We start from the raw sequence: 20,831 nt of genomic DNA, 5'->3' as shown, positions 1-20,831 counted from the left end.
CATTTTATTTTACGTTTATCTTATATTTTATTTTGTCTTTTTGAGTTTTGTGTTTTGTGATGTCAAGCTACATAAGCTAATGTTAAAAGAGGAAAGCTACGCTAATCTTTCTTTGAAAAACTGTTCAAAAACTACCTTAACATAATCTAGATTTAAAAGAGGAAGACTACGCTATTTTTGCTTTGAAAAAACTTTCGAAAACTACCTTAATCGATAGAGATAGCACACGATTTTAAAATGTTGTATCTAGTCATCCACTTCTTTTACACCAAAGTAGCAAGGCTTTCTATGCACTTTTACTCTCTAACATAGCTATTTTTGCGCAAAGGATTTTATTTAATTCAATTTAAACATGCCTAGTAGATTATTATGTTGTTGGTTTTTTATGCAGCCTAACTTTAGTTTCATCTATATTTTATTTTGCGTTTATCTTATATTTTATCTTGTCTTTTTGAGTTTTATATTTTGTGATGTCAAACTACATAACCTAAACTTTAAAGAGGAAATTTACGCTAACCTGTCTTTGAAAAACTATTCAAAAACTACCTTTAACAAAGTAGCGAGGCTTTTTATGCCTTTTTACTCTCTAGCATACCTATATTTGCGCAGAGGGTTTTATTTAATTCAACTTAAACATACCTGTTAGATTATTATGTTGTTGGTTTTTTATGCAGTCTAATTTAAGCTACATCTATTTTTCATTTTACGTTTGTCTTATATTTTATTTTATCTTTTTGTGTTCTGTGATGTCAAGCTACATAAGCTAATGTTAAAAGAGGAAAGCTACGCTAACCTTTCTTTGAAAAACTGTTCGAAATCTATTTTTGAGATAATCTAGATTTAAAAGAGGAGCACTACGCTAATTTTGCTTTGAAAAAACTCTCGAAAACTACCTTATTCGATAGAGATAGCACACAAATTTAAAAAAGTGTATCTAGTCATCCACTTCTTCTACAGCAAAGTAGCGAGGCTTTCTATGCACTTTTACTCTCTAACATTATGCATTTTACTCTCTATTTTTGTGCAAAGGATTTTATTTAATTCAATTTAAACATGCCTAGTAGATATTTTATGTTGTTGGTTTTTTATGCAGCCTAACTTTAGCTACATCTATTTGTCTTATATTTTATTTTATGTTTTTGTGTTCTGTGATGTCAAGCTACATAAGCTAATGTTAAAAGAGGAAAGCTACGCTAACTTTTCTTTGAAAAACTATTCAAAATCTACCTTTGAGATAATCTAGATTTAAAAGAGGAACACTACGCTAATTTTGCTTTGAAAAAACTTTCGAAAACTACCTTATATTTTATCTTGTCTTTGTTAGTTTTGTGTTTTATTATGTCTAATAATTAATCTAATCTTAAAAGAGGAAAACTGCGCTAACTTTTCATTGAAAAAGTACTCAAAAAGGACCTAAATCGATATAGATAGCTCACGATTTTAAAAAGTTGCATATAGTCATCTTCTTCAGCAAAGTATCGAGGCTTTTTATGGATTTTTACTGTCTAACTTTCCCATATTTGCGCAAAGGAATTTATTTAGTTCAACTTAAACATGCCTAGTAGATAATTATGTTGTTTGTTTATTATGCAGTGTAAGCTTTGTTTCAACTATATTTTACGTTTATCTTATATTTTATTTTGTCTTTTTGAGCTTTTTGTTTTGTGATGTCAAGCTACATAATCTAAACATAAAAGAGGAAAACTACGCTAAACTTTCTTTGAAAAACTATTCAAAAACTACCTTTAACAAAGTTGCGAGGCTTTTAATGCTTTTTTACTAACATACCTATATTTACGCAAAGGATTTTATATAATTCAATTTAAACATGCCTAGTAGATTATTATGTTGTTAGTTTTTTATGCAGATTATCTTTAGTTTCATTTATATTATGTTTTAGGTTTATCTTATATTTTATCTTATCTATTTGAATTTTGTGTTTTGTGATGCCAAGAATTTTAAGCTAAACTTAAAAGAGGAATGCTACGCTAACTTTTCTTTAAAAATCTATTCAAAAACTACCCTAGACAAAAGCTAGATTTAAAAGAGGAAAACTACGCTATTTTTGCTTTGAAAAAACTTTCGAAAACCACCTTAATCGATAGAGATAGCACACAATTTTAAAAAGTTGCATATAGTCATCCACTTCTTCTGCAGCAAAGTAGCGATGCTTTTTATGCACTTTTTCTCACTAGTTTGCTTATCTTTACGCAAAGGAATTCATTTAATTCAATCCAAGCATATATAGAAGATTATTATGCTATGATTTTTTTTTTCTTTTATGCAGCCTAACAATTATTTCACCTATATTTTATTTTACGATTAACTTTTACCTTACCTTTCTTTTTTGAGTTTTGTGTTTTGTGATATCAAGCTACATAAACTAAACTTTAAAGAGGAAAACTACGCTAACCTTTCTTTGAAAAACTATTCAAAAACTACCTTTAACAAAGTAGCGAGGCTTTTTCTCTCTAACATACCTATATTTGCGCATAGGATTTTATTTAATTTAATGTAAACATGCCTAGTAGATTATTATGTTGTTGGCTTTTTATGCAGCCTAACTTTAGCTACATCTATTTTTCATTTTACGTTAGTCTTATATTTTATTTTATCTTTTTGTGTTCTGTGAAGTCAAGCTACATAAGCTAATGTTAAAAGAGGATAGCTGCGCTAACCTTTCTTTGAAAAACTATTCGAAATCTATTTTTGAGATAATCTAGATTTAAAAGAGGAACACTACGCTAATTTTGCTTTGAAAAAACTCTCGAAAACTACCTTATTCGGTAGAGATAGCACACAAATTTAAAAAATTGTATCTACTCATCCACTTCTTCTACAGCAAAGTACTGAGGCTTTTTATGCACTTTTATTCTCTAACATACCTATATTTGCGCAAAGGATTTTATTTAACTCAATGTAAACATACATAGAAGAGTATTGTTACCCGTTTATTTTATGCAGCCTAACTTTAGTTTCATATTTATTTTATATTGCGTTTACCTTATATTTTATCTTGCCTTTGTTAGTTTTGTGTTCTGTGATGTCAAGCTACATAAGCTAATGTTAAAAGAGGAAAGCTACGCTAACCTTTCTTTGAAAAAGTACTCAAAAAGGATCTAAATCGATGTAGATAGCTCACGATTTTAAAAAGTTGCATATAGTCATCTTCTTATTCAGCAAAGTATCGAGGCTTTTTATGGATTTTTACTCTCTTTTTTACCCAAATTTGCGCAAAGGACTTTACTTAATTCAACTTAAACATGCCTAGTAGATTATTAAGTTGTTGGTGTTTTCTGCAGCCTAACTTTAGTTTCATTTATATTTTATTTTACGTTTATCTGATATTTTATCTTGTCTTTTTGTGTGTTTTTTTGTCAAGGTACATAAGCTAAACTTAAAAGTGGAAAACTACGCTAACCTTTCTTTGAAAATCTATTCAAAAACTGCCTTAGACATAAGCTAGATTTAAAAGAGGAAGACTACGCTATTTATGCTTTTAAAAAACTTTCGAAAAATACCTTAATCCATTGAGATAGTACACGAATTTACAAAGTTTCTAAAACAAAGTAGGGAGGCTTTTTATGCACTTTTGCGTTCTAATTTATCTCTGTTTACGCAAATGGTTTTTGTTTATTTCTATGTAATGATATACAAAAGAGTATTTTGTTAAAGATTATGCTGCAGGAGCTGCGTAAAAAAACTCTGGTGACCTTTCCTTAAGAAAAAAGCAACTGAGAGACATGTGCGTCTTAGAAAATTCAAATCGCGATTTACCAAATTAAAAGACGAAAAGAACGAACTTTAAAAGCTCTCACTAGGCATTTGTGTTTATGATAGGCAATGCAGTTTTTGATTTTATGCAGCCTAACATTTGTTTCATCTATATCTTATTTTACGTTTATCTCATACTTTATCTTGCCTCTTTGAGTTTTGTACTTTGTGATGTCATGCTAAATGATCTAAACTTTGCTAATTTTTATTTGAAAAAATATTCAAAAACACCTGAATTATAAGCTAGATCTAAAAGAGGAAAACTACGCTAACTTTTCTTTAAAAAAATATTTAAAGACTACCTTAATCATAACCTAGATCTAAAAGAGGAAAATTTCGCTAACTTTTCTTTGAAAAAATACTCAAAAACTAACTTAAACAAAAGCTAGATCTAAAAGAGGAAAACTACGCTAACTTTTCTTTGAAAAAATATTCGAAAACTACCTTTAAATATGATTTAGATTTAATAGATGAAAACTAAGCTAACATTTCTTTGAAAAAACATTCAAAAACTACCTTTAAACATGATTTAAATTTAAAAAAGGAAAACTACGCTAACTTTTCTTTGAAAAAATATTCAAAAACTATCTTTAAACATGATTTAGATTTAATAGATGAAAACTACGCTAACATTTCTTTGAAAAAACATTCAAAAACTACCTTTAAACATGATTTAAATTTAAAAAAGGAAAACTACGCTAACATTTCTTTGAAAAAACATTTAAAAACTACCTTTAAACATGATTTAAATTTAAAAAAGGAAAACTACGCTAACATTTCTTTGAAAAAATATTCAAAAAGTACCTTAATTGAAAGAGATATCACACGAAATTAAAAAGTTGCATCTAGTCATCCGTTTCTTCTTCATCAAAGTAGCGAGACGTTTATGCACTTTTTATTCTCTAATTTATCTTTATTTACGCAAATGGCTTTTGTTTATTTCAATGTAAAACTTTTCAAAAGAGTATTTTGTTAAAGATTATGCTGCAGGAGCTGTGTAAAAAAACTCTGGTGACTTTTCTTTAAGAAAAAGCAACTGAAGTAGATGTGCGCCTAAGAAAATCCAAATTGCGATTTACTAAATTAAAAGACATACACAACAAACGTTAAAGGTGAAACTATTTTTACAAGCGTATTTGGTAAAGATGAAATGTTCTTATGACATTTTAACGTTACGAAAAGGATTTTCTTCTGTTCAAATATTTATTACAATTTAAAGTGTTAAATAATGTTACAGAAACGACCTAAAACGCCTGTTATATTAATTTAAACGAACAAAATAGATAAAAAAAAAAGAAAAACTATCATTTAAAAAAAAAAGTCAAAAAGAAAAGAAAGAGGAGTTGAGGAAAAATAAAAGTAAGAACTTCTAACAAAGAGCTCTTCTTTTTATTTTTCAGATGCTTAATTCCTTGAATGAAAAGTTGAACTGATGACCCACTACTAAGGTTGTTCCTAGCCTTCCGTTCTCAAACTATGCCATTTTGAGAGGCTGTTTGAATAAGTACCGTTGATAGTAGTATCGCACGTAAGAGACTTCTAAAACTCTGATTATTAATTCCTTGAATGAAGAGACGACTTCATACTCACTAACGAGGTTGTTCTTAGCCATCCGTTCTCAAACTAAGCAAATTAGTAAAGTTGTTTGATTAAGTATCACAGTTTGCTGATTTGCACATGCACCATTGCCGAAACTGTCATGTTTGGTTCCTTGATTGGATTGAAGAAGCTCATCACCATGCTTTTTACAAGCTGTCCGTTGTTATGTTTTGCAATTCAGTGGTTCTGTTTTGCAATTCATTTTCTGTTTGTTTAAGTATCATCGATGGTGGTGTCGTGCATGCAAACTTTCCGAAACTCTGATGCTTGTTTTTCTTAAATGGAGAGATGAGCTTGTACTTTAGGTGACTTTTAAAACTGCAGTAATTAGTGCCTCGAATGGAAAAACGAACTCATTCATTACAGACCAAGGTTGTTCCTGGCCATCCGTTAACATATTAGGTAACAGTACAGCGAAGCTGTTTGTTTTAGGTTTTATTTATCTGGTGTGTTTTCAAGGTTTGTATTTTAACTGCGTAGTCTCATCAAATTAAAAGAAATCATTTTTAAACGGATTTTCTTCTTTCGAATGTGCACTCTAAGCGTCTACAAGCTTTTGTCATTTCGAGAAATCACTACATTAAGCATTCGATGGTGATACACGACTGATGGCCAGGTTCTGATTTTCGAGTGGAAAGAAGAGTCGCATCCGACCACCGGTCGGCCTTCGACGCAAAACAGCTGTACACACTCGTCCAACGTCCAGTGACTAACTGTTGCAACGAGAAAGTTAGCTTTATTTGTCGTGCAGATTGTCCGCTTTGACGTAAAATGCTAGAAATTTGCTGAGCGCTCGTTCTGTTTCTGCGTTGCCAGCGTCTGTCGGCTAAATACAACTGTAGACTCCGCGCAAGCTTTTTCACCGCAAAAGTTGTACAGAGCCACCACCGAAGGCTAAAATCGACTTTAAGGTCGAAGGTTAAAATCGACCCTAAAGTTTTGAAAACGACGCCACGAAATTTTCAAGACATCATCGAAGAAAATTACGGCGGCCAGATGCAACTCTCAGTACTAAATCTACTAATCTTAGTACGTTAAGCATTCCAGTCAAGAGATCAGACGTTTTTTCGTGACCAAAGAGACCGGCCGATGCGTTTGCGACGCTGCGGAAAGAAAGAAGACGGCAAACCACAGGGTTGTTACCGTAACAAACCTCCGTGAGTACCTCCATCTCGAGTGGCTTTTAAAGAAACGTTCGTTTTAAACTCAAGAGGATGGTTGTTAAAGCTCACAAACGCCTGGTTAACGATTTTCTAACGGCAGAGACTGTGTTTACAATGGATACAGACCGATTAACTGAGCCTAAAGCGCAAGATCTATCAGAAAACTCCTCTAGGTCGATGCAACTAGACGACTAGACACGTGCGTCTAAAGGCATTTTACAATTGAAGGACGCCCCTCGTGGGCCCTAACCCTAACCCTAACCGTAACCCTAACCCTAAGCCATAAGAAATGGGTTTCAAACTTGGTACCCTATTTACTTGGTTCATCAAAACATTGAAAACAAACAAACAAAAAATGGCTTCAAATATTAATTCATTTTTAAAAACTATTTACGTTATGATTATATCTTTACATTGAATTTTTAAAGGAGTTTTTAGAAGTAATAAAGGGTTTAGCAAAATATTTAATTAATAGTATAGAGAAGATGACTGTCAAAAGTTTATTAGTTTTACATTGTGAACAAAGTGTACAGTGAAATCGTTTATATTTTACGATGGCATAGCGAGCAGTATTTAAATGTGAACTGAATGTTAAGAATTAAATTATATTTGATTAGACAAATAAGTTTTCAGACAATCAGTTTGTAGTCAAATTATTCACCGCGGATAAAACACAATACTTTATAACATGATAAGGTAAGCTTTGTGTAATTATTCTTCAGTCAAGATTAGCAAAATATTCTTTTGAAAAAAAAGGCCCGCGTTTGCAAGAATGCAATTATGTTTTTATTGAATTTAATGGAAACTTTGATTGTTGTAAAAAAAAGACTTAAAAAAAATAAAGTTATGAGAAGAAAAATGTTTTTATTGAACGAATCAAAATAGTATAAACTAATCCGGTTTCTAATCAGATCAATGTGTAATATCCAATGGTATAAAAGAGTAAGCAACTGGTTAATGCGTTACGTGCCGACAAGAAATGTTTATATATTACAGCAACTCTTTGACAATAAAAATGTCTTGGACATTGTTTTTATTTGGAATTTGCTTTTCGTTGGTGAGTTTCTTTTTAAAAACTTTACTCTTACAGAAACCCATTAGTTTATAGGTAAATTTCTTTATTATAAGGTTATTGCAAAACCGCTTTACGAAGAGGATTACAATCAGAATATAGATGACTCTGAAAGGTAAATTATTTATCATTGAGAAACTGATTATATAAACATACGCATTTTTATATTTACAAATAAGTAAACTTAGGCATTTTCAACTAAACCTCAGGATCTTTATCTTAAATTTAATCTTAAGAAAGATCAACATGTTCTTTAAAGCAGATTCATTTCAACAAGACAATCAATTGCTTCAGTTATTCATAATATTATGAAGTTTTTAAAACATTTTTTGTGAGATTTCTCTTTTACCTCTTTCGCTCATGACAATAAATTGCAAACTTTTTAATTTTTTTTGAGTGAAATTGTACTCCAAAAAGAATCGCCCCACATAAGTTACAACTCTCCGAAAGGAGTTTTTCAACCCTTTAACAAGAAGGACTTCTTGGAGGAAAATGAGGAGAACGATGATGTGTTTCGAAAAGAATCGACCTACATAGGACTTCCACCTCTTGGATATGTAGTTCATGATATGCCATCAAAGAGAAACTTTCAACCCTTTAAAAAGAAAGACTTCATGAAGGAAAATGAGGACAAAAATAATGTGTTTCGAAAAAAATCGACCTACATAGGTTTTCCACCTCCAAGACCACTAGCTCCAGATGTGCCATCAAAGAGAATCTTTCAACCCTTAGAAAAGAAGGACTTCTTGAAGAGAAATGAGGAGAGTAATGATGTATATCGAAAAAAAACGATCTTTATAGGTTACACACTCCGAGGAACAAGAGCTCCAGATGTACAATCAAAAAGAAATCTTCAACACTTTAACAAGAAAGACTTCAAGGAGGTAAACGAGGAGAACTATGATGAGTTTCGAAAAGAATCAACTAACGCAGTCTACCCAAGCTTTTTCAGCAAATGAAATTATCAGCGTTCGTATAAAAAACCCGCAACATTTTAACGTTGTTAACAACATTTACACGGTTTTTTTTTACTCGTAATATTTGATTTTTGTTCAAAAAATATCTTTTCAAATACCGACGCAATGGAAACTCAAAATATTATCTGTAACTTGTGAAACTAAATAACCTTTTTATACTTTAATATGACACTAAAATAGCTTAAAGACGATATTTTTCATTGCGAATGCGCTAGATGATAAAGATTATAATGAAAAAGCTTAGTGAGTGTTAAGATCTCTATTCCATATCAACAGCTTATCTAGTTGAGCAAACCTGTCTAAATATATATAGAAATAAACCATGTAGATAAAGCAGTATAATAATTCCCAAACACTTCTCATTAAATAGAATTTGAAACAAGAAGACCTTCATAAAAAGCAACAAATACTGATATAATTCTTTGGCATTCAATCATTTCTATTTCTATCCACTGGACTAATTAAGTAAATGCTTTCAAAAATGAAAGCCTTAAAAAGTATGACGTTTAGAACGATGCTAAGCTTAGTTTTTTAGGCAAAAGCGGAGTGACTTTAGAAAGAGAGTCTTTGACTTAAGATAAAAATACGGTTTTATGTTGTTTGAATGGTTGTTTAAAGAAAGAATTACTCGAAATACTCTGTTTTGATGTGAAGCAACTATGGAAAAACAGGTTGTTCTGAGGCAGCAATATACTAGAAGAATTTTTTAAAAGGTTTTCAGTATCAGGTCTATGAAAATACAGCAAAAAAAAGTGAACTATTTTTTTATTTCCGCAGTTAGAAAAAGATTGGATCACCCCCGGTAGGGTATTTGTAGGTATCTTATCACCACTAAACCTTTTGTTGCCTTTATATTTGTGAAAACAAGTAATTCTGACGTAATTTTGTCTCGTTTACACTTAACTACATAATAGCATGGGATATTATTGAAGGGAGATTCTTCGATGGCAAAGTTGCCAAATAAACTATGGGTATAGGAATATTTGCATTCTCTAAACAATTTCTTAGATTTCTAAATGTTTGGAAAACCCGAACACGCATTAAAGTAAAATATTTCTACTGAACTCACTTCGTGACGTTTTACATTTTTAACCAATTGATTCAAATGTTCGTAATTTAAATCAGGAGAACAAAGCAGGGCTCATGAAGATGGTAATTATCTCGAAAGTTGTTTTTTGTATTTATATCACAATGGTTCAAAGGCATCTAGTGGTTCTAGAAAGTTTAAAAAAAACATCCATCGGAGTTTCGTAACATGATTATGTGTTAATGGTTTATAAAAATAGCCGGCGATGCTAAGACGCTCATGACTCGCAAGTTTGTCAAATTTTTATGTACAAAGTTTTATAAAAATTTATGTATTATAAAAAAGTTATATTTAGGCATTGCTTGTTTGACATTAGATATACCGGATTTGAAATATTTAATGCTTCTGCATGCCGATCATATTTTAAATACAAAGAAGCGCAGCAACATGCATCTTACCTATGGCACTTACTTTAAGTGGATTAAATATTCCTGGTTTGTGATAAGGTTTAAGTTTCTTTTCATTTCTTTTAACTTCTTTCTTTACCCCGTTAAGTTGTTTATGTTATCTTATTACTTTTCATGAGTTCTACATTTTGCAATAAAGGAGCAGATGAAAGGTAAAAAGTTAACAGTTTCAATGCTCAAAAGAGTATATTGCTAAATTTGAAATCTAACAGGTTCACAAAATCAGAAAAAAATAAATAAATTTAATTTGTAAATCAAAACCAAAAATCATTTTGTTTATTATTTTTTTTAATTTAAGGTTTAGTGAAATTTAGTGTTCTTTTAGTGAGATTTAGTGTACTTTTCAACGTTTTACACTTTCAAGATTTTTTTTCACAAAATTTCCTCCAAAGCATCATCAGTTTTTCAAAACTATTTTGAAATTCCTGGTGCATTTCTTACGAAATGCGAAAAATGCATGTGGTCTAGTTTTGCGTAACACCGTCCAACTATCCCTGGTTTCTTACAGGGATATGTGTTAAGTTGCCGTTAACATATATTATCGAAATCAGCATTAGTTAGAGCGTCATGCAATTTCATACACTACCCAGTAAACATCGAACAGATTGTAAATAGTTGGCCCGATCCTAATAACCAACAATTAGCTACAGTTGGGCCAACAGTCGGCTATTTAGTTGGTACCGTGAAAAAAACGTAACGCCTTTACTAACACTTAGCCAACTGTTTTTAAGCTATTGGTTGCCGTTAACGGCCCAACAGTAATAAACAGTTGGCTAACAGTTGGTACCATTACCGGCCCAACTATATGATTTTTTTTCGCGATTTTTTAAATTCGCTTTTGCGCTTAAATTGAAAGTGCAAAAGTTATAAACCATGTTTTGAATATTGCTTAATAACAAAGTATAGCTTTGCTTTTTAATATTTAATTTTCTATTTAATAGTGGTTGTTTTTATATCAGATTATACCAGCCAAACAGTACTACTGTCCACACAAAATATTGTATTATTTATAGATAACTTAGTTGAATACACAAAATGAACAAATTTTTTATCATTACACTTTTATTTCCAGACCATTAAAGAAAAATATTTACAATATTTATATTTATAAAAAACAAATATTCTATTATTGTAGTTAATGTTATTAAAGGTTTGAAATTAATATTGGCAGCTTTAATTAAAAACAATATTTTAAAACACTAGAATTTAAAAACGTGGCGATTTATTAGATAACTATTAATAATAATTAAGAAAAATTAGAATTATAAATAAAATCAAGATAAATAAATTTTTATAAATTTGAAAAGAAAATAATAACTAAATATTCTTTTCATTGATTAACTGAAACTGATTTTTTATAACCTTGCTTTTCGTCTGTCTATTTATTCGCCCATCTCCTTGATCAATTGCGCCCTAAAACCATCTTTATCATTGGAATTAAGATACTGAATTCTTACTGTTGCTAAAATAATAAAATGAAAATAATTTTAAAAACTCAATTCATTTTTTGTTTAAATATAAATTATTTATAAGCTATTTTTAAGTTCTTATATGTATACTTTGCAAATCGAGAATTACATTAACTGGTTAGCAGTTTTAAAAATATATCCGTATGATAACCGAGAGCAATTAGCTTATAGGTTCAAGAAAAACTTCTATATGATCTTTAAGAATCATATAGTTGAATACTAATAAATTATGGTTTACATTGGCAATTAAGATCTCTAGTTAACAATAAAATACGGTATTGATAAGTTCAAGTCACCGAGAGAGAATATGATATCTTACAAATTCACAACTAATGACAACACTGGTAATTGTCATAAGTACTAACATACTTTATTCATTCTTAGTGTTGTAAACATATTTTTGTAAATATAATAATTCGGTTGACTTTAATAGACTAAAAATTTACATAACTAGTAATACTTACATAGTAAGCACTTTAACACATGGCTCCCAACACACATCGTATGTATTTTGGACGTTCAACTCTACCGCCAATAGAACGCAGATATTCGACCTAAAAACAAATAATGCTACATATTACAGCTTTTTTTATTGAAATTGTTTTTTCAAAGGTAAATGAAAATGTAATGCGGTATAATATAACTAAGGTATTAAATTACCTTTGATAAATTACAATTATAAGACTTATAAAAAAACCTATCTTTGATCTTATAAAATAATAATTACTAGTTTAAACACAACTGTAGGCTGCTACAAACATTATAATATAGAAAATAATTTCAAATAACATAGAGAGCCATCTCAGATTTCATCTGTAGCATAAGGTTAATCCTCTCCAAATCTTCCTTACTTTCCATTGGAAGGCCAGGGGGAACAACTATGTCTTCATTATCCAAAAAACTTTGAACCTCTAAAAACTTATTTTTTTGCTTTAGTTCTGTTAATCTTAACTCGAAAGCTGCTAACTTCTCTATAAACATACATAAATAATTAATTAATACTTCATTGCATTTGAATCTTATTAGAAAACTACAGGGTGTATACTTAATTTCTGACCCCCTATATATCGGTTTAAGAATACGGTATTTCAACACATACCATTTTATTACTGTCATATCAATTTAATTAGACAAAGAATATATGTTAATAGTCAGTAATCAGTATTTTGTCCATTTCTTTCTATGCATTGGGTAATTCTCCTTGGCAGGCTTTCTACTAGGCGAAAACACTCTTCTTGCGTAATGGCAGCCCAATCCTGTTCAACACGTCTGATCAACTGTTCACGATTACGAGGTCGAGGATTGTGTAAAACACTGTCCTGGAGTCTTGAACAAATATGTTCGATGACATTAAAGTCGGGCGAGTTGCCAGGCCAGTCGGTCCACACTGCTGGAAAGTCTCTGTTGATCACATTAATTGTTGCTCTTGCCGTGTGGCAAGTTGCTCCATCTTGCATCAGAATAACTTTATTTCTCACAGGAAAGATGGTCTTATCATCAGCTGCACGTTCTATGCATTGGGTAAGTAGCATTTAAGAGAGCAACTCAAAATCTTGTGTTTGTAACATGTGGGGGGTCAGAAACTAAGTATACACCTTGTAGTTTCACAAAACACAATCTAGTTATTAAATTGAAGACATGCATGGATGAAGGTGTTGTGGAACTCAAATAATTGGAGTAAAAGTTTTAAACATTCATGTTATTTATCCCTGTAGGTAAATTGATTGCTGTAAAAATGGTATTCTAGCACATTTTTGTGTTGTGTTATTAAGGTCACGGGAAAGAGCGTTATTTAAAACCTTTATCTGCATAACAAAGTAGAAATGTGTATTTTTGTAACATGAAATATGTATTTCTTTAAAGCCTTCATCCATTTATGACTTTAATTAAAACATAAATTTTTTTTTTTAAAAAAAAATATAAATAGTTTTCTTTTGTCAATACATGTCAGCATAATAATCAATGTATGTATGCGTAGCACATATACAATGTGTAACAAGTAGTAAAACAAAAAAAAAAAACAACAAACAAATAGTTTATCCAAAAACTTACTTTCCTGATCCCCAAAATTTTGAACAGTTTTCTCATAGTTTTTAGAAGTCGGTACCCCTTTTAATAAAATGCTATAATTATATGGATTATATATATATATATAATTATATGGATTATATATATATATATAATTATATGGATTATATATATATATATATATATATATATATATATATATATATATATATATATATATATATATATATATATATATTGATAATAATAACAAAAATCTTCAAAAACTCCATAACTATGACATTTTTTTATCATTCAAATTTGTTTGAATAAGTATTTGAAAAAATAAAATAGATTTGTTTTTGTAATGATTTATGGGACATAAGGCATTTAAACGATCAGTATGTAACATGATTTGATAAAAAATAGAACATGTGAAAATATTTTAATATTTGATGATCGCTTAAAGAATGATTTGAGAATAGTAACTTGATTCAATTGTCACGTGATTTCAATTAATAATTACTTCAATTTTTGTAATTGATAATTGATTTACCCACAAACGATTAAAACATCAATATAATTAGGAAATCATCATGATCCCACACTAAATAAAAACAAGTTTTCTAAACTTAAAGAAAAAACCTCCCTATAAAAAGTTTTGGTTCATTACAGTAGTAGTTTGAACCGTAATTTTGCACGAAACAGAATAAGTAAAAGGTTGTCGAAGCAGAAATTTTGAATTCGGTTTCGGCCGAAACCGGTAGCGAAAGTTTCCATTCGCTACAATTAGCGGCAACATTTCAGCTAGGCGATATTTTAATCACATAAGTATTTTTTATTATCAAAAAAGCGGACTTTAATAATGAGTTTCAATCGAATAAACCACAATTGTTACGAATATTTAAAGAATAACTTTTTCTTTTTTAAAAAAATAAAAATATTTTGGAGCGCTTACCGTGGTGTGACCTAACAAAGTCCTATGCTTTAAGAAAGTCCTAATTTAAGAAATGACAAGTTTCGTATACATAAAATAAACATTTAAAGAAAAAAAATTAGTTATTTTATCTAACTAGATATCTAGTTTAAACAACAGAATTATTTTCCGCAAATGATTCTTTTATATATACGAAATTTGTCAATTTTAATTTAGGACTTTCTTAAAGTATAGGACTTTGTTAGGTCACACCACGGTATGTTTTTATTTAAAAAAATAAACAGTTGGATTGTTCTCCTAACTGCCCGAGCCGTTTTTAACAACTTAATCTAAAAAACGGCGTTAAAAACTAGGCGATTATTATTTTTTATCAATATTTTAATCAATAAATTGAGAAAATATATTCCAAAATATTTTAACTTAACATTTAGTTAAATCTAATACAAAATATTGTAAAATATCTGATATAAAACAACTTAACATTTAGTTATATCTAATACAAAATTTTGTAAAATATTGAAAAGTTTTGAAAACCAAACGATATTTTATCGGAACGTATCGTACATATCGAAACTCAAAAATATCGTTATTCAACTTTTATCGATAAATTATGCGATATTTATCGCTAAAAGCGATAATGATATCGTGCATATCGAAACCCAAACGATATTTTATCGGAATCATATCGTAACATATCGGATATACCAATTCATATCGAAACCCATTATCGTAAAAAATATCGGTTAGTTTCGATATTTCGATAACGATACGCAGATGCTTAGTATATATGCAGTTTAAGGCGACACGCTGTAAAATATTGTTAGTTCCGTGTCGACCTAATCTCCAATTTTAAACATTTTTTTTTTAAATTGTTTTATATTCGTAATATATATATTTATTTGATTTGTATTGACGATATACATCATGTATTCATTATGGTTTGCATACATATATCGTATTTTATAAATTTATACTTCTTACCATTTTGCATATTGTGCATTTATTTTTATATAGTATATTCAATATATTTATTCTATATTTATTATTTATTCCTATTGTAATTTATCTATTATTCATCATGTTTTATTTATATATTACTTTTCATTCATCAAAAACTTCAACAATCTAATCGAATGTATATTAGTAGCCTAATCTCAAATTTGAAGTATTCAAAATTATATGCAGTTTAAGGCGATATCATTGCAATATATTATCAATATCGCAGCTTTATATTCCTATTGAAGTACAATAGAACAAATATGTAGCATTGGATGAAGTTATTGCATTAGTTTGTTGAGAAATAATAGGTTGGTGTTAACTTAAACAAGTTTTGTTAGTATACAAGGAAGTGTCCATTGCAAGCATCATTTCTTGTGAAGCGCGGTAAAAATGTAAAGAAACTATGATGATGTGGATAGATTTATATAAAAACCTTGATATTTATTAAATTGGTATAACTAATATTGTTTACATTGATATAACATAATATTGTTTAAAAAAACTAATTTAAAAAAGATTTTCATTACTTAAAAATCTACGCATCACTTTTAAATTATAAAATGACGTAACTTTGATTCCGTGCCAAATTGAATTTTTTTTTGGCGTAAGAAAAATGTATATCTTGTTTATTTCGATGCACACTCGTTTTCAAGACAAAACAAAATTTTTTTTAAATAAGTATTCTAAAAGTCTTTATTAAACAGTTTTTATATTTTTGATATAGACTTAAATAACATAAATAATTGTTATAAATATTCGTGTAGGCCTAATATTCACTTTTACGGATTTGTACGATATACATGCTTAATAATAAAACGCTGGTTTTTAGCGAAATTTTAAATAAAAAACAAAAATGTTAAATGGAAACAAATTATCAAAGAAAACCACACGGGTTGTGAAAAATGTATCAGCTAAAAAAAATTAGTCAGAAAAATTATGCTTGAATTAAGGTCTACACGAAATATGTCGCCCTTAGTTATATGTATACCTAATATAGTAAACTTTCACATTTCGTGTAGACGTAAACTGCTCTTATATATATATATATATATATATATATATATATATATATATATATATATATATATATATATATATATATATATATACACACACACACATATTTACATTATGTTTAGTTCTCAAACCACGTACAATCAACCAATTTCAGGTAACTATTTTTTTTTTCTGTTTCTTTATACAGTATGCGACAAAAGTGTTTACATGTTTTTGAAAAATATTCTTTTTTAAAATAAATGATTGAAATACATGTTTATATATCAATATATATATACCAAAATAAAGGTAATTCATTGTAGTTTCATGTTTTGAGCCTGAATTTAAATGAATGAGAAGTGTTTATAGCAAATTATTTATTGAAACAAAATGTCAGATGTAAACAGTTTTGTCGCGATTTATGCTATTATTAATTTTAATGCGAAATTAATACTTTGTGGCTATATTTTTAATTTGTTTAAATAAAACATATCTCAATTAGTAATAAACGGTTTATTTGAACTTAAAATTCGTAATGTAAACAACAGAAAAATTATAATTGAAAGAATGAAGAAAGTGTCGAAAGAAATAGAAAATTTAGCTGTTCAGAAGCTTAAATCAGGATTGTCTCTTCGTGAGACAGGACGAGAACTTAATATATCTTATTGTTTAGTCTATAAAATTAAGAAGCGAAACGATATAGAGGAGAAATGCAACAAAAATGGACGCAAGAAAATTTTCACTACTCGAGATCAGAGAACAATTTCTAGATTAATCATGACAAATAAAGCAAAATCAGCACACGATGTAAAGAAACAATTAAATAATGCTCAAGGTACAGTGGTAAGTACTCGAACAGTGCAGAGAGAACTCAAGAGAATTGGACTCAAGGCAAAAAAGAAGATCAAGAAACCACTACTAACACCGAAACATCGTAAACAACGATTGGAATTTGCAAAGAAGTATGAAAACTGGACTTTTGCTGAGTGGAGTAAGGTGATTTAGACAGACGAAAGCAAGATTAACTTGATTGGCTCTGATGGCATTCGATATTATGGAAAAAAGCTGGAGAAGGAATTTCTGATCGTGACTTTATTCCAACAGTAAAATATGGCGGCGGAAAGTTGTTGTTTTGGGGATGTTTCTCTTCGTCTGGTGTTGGTAAAATCGTAAAAATTGATGAAATAATGGACGCGAAACATTATATTGACATTTTAAACAATGGCTATTTGCCTAGTTTACGAGGATGGCGAAAGAAAATTCGTTCGACACTTTATGCAAGACAATGATTCAAAGCACAAGGCAAAAATTACATTAGAATTCCTAAATTCGAAGAAATTTAAGATTCTAGAGTGGCCTGCGCAAAGTCCCGATCTTAACCCGATCGAGAATCTTTGGTCTATTGTGAAGAATCGAGTTTATAATTATGAAACAAGAGCAGCCAGTCGACAAGAATTATGGGAACGAATTGAGTATTTTTGGAGTTCGATAACTGTTGAAGAATGCAAGAAGTTGATTGGTAGCATGCCTGCGAGAATTGCAGTCATTAGAAGTCGTGGAGGCTACACAAAGTATTAATATCGCATTAAAATTAATAATAGCATAAATCGCGACAAAACTGTTTACATCTGACATTTTGTTTCAATAAATAATTTGCTATAAACACTTCTCATTCATTTAAATTCAGGCTCAAAACATGAAACTACAATGAATTACCTTTATTTTGGTATATATATATTTATATATAAACATGTATTTCAATCATTTATTTTGAAAAAGAATATTTTTTAAAAACATGTAAACACTTTTGTCGCATACTGTATCTAATGTACTTATGCATAATTATTCAATAATCATATTGAATTTAAATGAGGAACTAATAATGTTTTGAGTGTATGTATATGCATATACATATATATATATGAGTGTATGTATATACATGACACAAATATATGTATATACATACACTCATATATATATGTAAATAATGTTTTGAGTGTATGTATATACATTAGGGTGTCCCAAAATTATACAAAAAAACACTTTTTTTTAAAACTCCTCTTGTACACCCAAAATTCCTTGTCTATACTAAGGCAGAAGACAAATACATGCTAAAAAATTACTCTCAGATCATTTTAAGTGCTTACTGTAAAATTCCAAAATCTCTATTTTTTAGCTTTTCAAAATATCAAAATAAAATAAATAACAGTGTGATTATTTTGTCCACTAATATATATTAATATTATCATATAGAGAGCTTTAAATATTTATATGTTCTTTTTGAGTTACATTCTTTGTTACTTTTTTTCTCTCCTCTCTTGCTATCAATAGTATATTTTGGCACTGTTCTTCCTTTTGAGAATATTTAAAAAAGTCGTTTATTAAGCCAATGTTTCTTTCAGCGCAGTCATTAGTTACACTAAGTCCTTTAACAAAAACTTCAAAAACACCATATGATTCAGTTTTTGAAAAGTTGGGATGAGAAGAAACCCAATCTTTAACTTGATTTGTGATTCCAAGGCGTAAAAATATAAGCCAGCTATCAGCAGTAACAAGTTCTGAAAGCTTGCTGTTTGGTAAGATTTAAACTGGATTAGGTTTTTCCATATTTATTTTTTTTGCTCTGGAACTGGAAAAGAAATTAACGAATTCAAAATCTGATACTTAACAGACATTTCCAAGTGAGAATCAACGAGTGAAAACACAACTATTGCTGGAGAAAGATACCACGAATGTTTATGAAAACTTTTAATCAAAGCATTACCAATATCAGCATTAAATTCATCCTTGATAACATATGCTGCTTTAAAAACATTAAAATCATTAAGTACAGCGTGTTGAGCGCATCTAGATTTAAGGTACCATGGGGCATAACAAACAGCAACAATACAGGCACATGTTTCTATTTCTTTTTTATTTTCATCAGGTAAAAAGCTTATAACAGTGGATGTCATCTCTAGTGAAAGAATATACAAAGCATCCGCCATAAATCTTGCTTCGTGACAAGCTCCAGGTTGATGAATTTTAAATTCTTTAAGCTTATCAGATTCGACGCCAAGATAAAAAGCCAAATATTTTACAAGGTGATTATAGTCATTTCTTGGAAAAATTTTATTCTCTAATGAATACTTTGCATAATCTTTAGCTGCTAGCGCCAAGATGTAAAGCTTGCTACCTATTTCGAGCTTGTTCCAATCAAATTTTTTCAGTTCTGGAACTCTTGAATTCACAGATTCATGAGAAATTTCCCAGTTTCTTTGAAAAGCCAAGTACATAGATTTACTTGGACCCTTAGATTTAACTTTAGTGATAGCCTGTATTGCATGATTTATATGAAGTTCATTTATGTGGTGACGACACATAAACCAAAACAAACATTTATTAAGAATTCTACTTATTATTATTATAGCTCCGTTTAGTCTACCTGTATTACATGATGTAGTATCAGTACAGACTCCAATTATATTATCCGCTATTTCAAAGTACTCTAAAATGTTTTGAATAACAATGGCTTGATTTTTTCCTTTAGTGCTCTCTACAGGTATAATTCCAAGTAGGCGATCGTCTTTTGTAGTAAATTCAGGACTGGTAACAGATATAGCAACCATTTCCTTCTTAACAGTAATTTTTAACTTTTCCTCTATTTCTTTTATCAACTTACTGTCAAAGTGCAAGATCAAATTCTTTCCTGCCATTTCTTCGTAATAGCTTGATCTGATGGTGGTACCTAAATTAAAAAGAATTTATTTCTCTTTATAATTACTATTGATTGTTTTAATATCAGGGTGTTAGCCAAAATTAAACATTATATTACGTTTTTGCTGTATTGGGAATATTTATTGTTGTTGTTCAGGAAAATATTGGAAATTTTCAAGAAATTGTCCTAAAAAACTCAAAATAAGAATCAAAAAAAAAAGTCATTGATTTTTAGGAATTTTGAAACCATTGTGAATTCCCCAATATACACCTTTGGGCTAGCTAACACCCTGAATATAAATATTTTGAATGTAAACAAATCTACCTAAATCTTCAATATACTTGAATCTACTTCTAGCTACTGAGCTTCTAGATATATTTAAGTCATTGACATTTCCGCCTAAAGCTTTAATAACAGCTCCTAGAAACATTGTTTGTGAGCGAATGCTGATTCTGCATCTAACACTAACAGGTGTTGTAGCTAATATAAGATTGTCTCTGTCAAACTCTATTGCAATTTCTGAACAGCCCAACTTAGAGTGTTTTTGACGCTTTAGCTTTGTGTGTGTTTGAAGCTGGGTTTCACCCCTTTCTTGAAAATCTAAATCACTATCACTAGAAACTGAAGATTGGTGAGCAGCAGAACCT

At 29.6% G+C, this 20,831-nt stretch overlaps 1 protein-coding gene and 1 pseudogene across 2 annotated transcripts; one reads left to right on the top strand and one right to left on the bottom strand.

The window, feature by feature from the left end:
* The first annotated feature begins 7,340 nt into the window (after positions 1-7,340).
* Positions 7,341-8,771, top strand: LOC149886486 (uncharacterized). Its single transcript, XM_090093705.1, has 3 exons — positions 7,341-7,593; positions 7,665-7,723; positions 8,006-8,771. The coding sequence occupies exons 1-3, from the start codon at positions 7,516-7,518 to the stop codon at positions 8,565-8,567; spliced, it is 699 nt and encodes a 232-aa protein (XP_089949831.1). The 5' UTR covers positions 7,341-7,515; the 3' UTR covers positions 8,568-8,771.
* Positions 8,772-18,513: 9,742 nt separating this feature from the next.
* LOC145198587 (uncharacterized) lies at positions 18,514-20,629 on the bottom strand (annotated as a pseudogene). Its single transcript, XR_016454304.1, has 2 exons — positions 20,509-20,629; positions 18,514-20,214 (listed from the first exon to the last, which is right to left on the bottom strand). The product of XR_016454304.1 is annotated as an uncharacterized LOC145198587 (transcript).
* Positions 20,630-20,831: the final 202 nt, after the last annotated feature.

The sequence above is a fragment of the Hydra viridissima genome, unplaced genomic scaffold, assembly GCF_058129835.1.
Source record: "Hydra viridissima isolate aposymbiotic clone 2 unplaced genomic scaffold, HvirCarnegie_v1 scaffold_7, whole genome shotgun sequence".
In the NCBI taxonomy this organism is placed as follows: domain Eukaryota; kingdom Metazoa; phylum Cnidaria; class Hydrozoa; order Anthoathecata; family Hydridae; genus Hydra; species Hydra viridissima.
This window is presented reverse-complemented; position numbering and strand designations above follow the sequence as displayed.

Bases quoted from the DNA above. Each gene is read 5' to 3' on its own strand.
- LOC149886486 (XM_090093705.1), top strand. From the start codon at position 7,516: ATGTTTATATATTACAGCAACTCTTTGACAATAAAAATGTCTTGGACA. The intron at 7,594-7,664 runs GTGAGTTTCTTT...CTTTATTATAAG, and splicing joins TTGGAATTTGCTTTTCGTTG to GTTATTGCAAAACCGCTTTA. The intron at 7,724-8,005 runs GTAAATTATTTA...ATTTTTTTTGAG, and splicing joins AATATAGATGACTCTGAAAG to TGAAATTGTACTCCAAAAAG.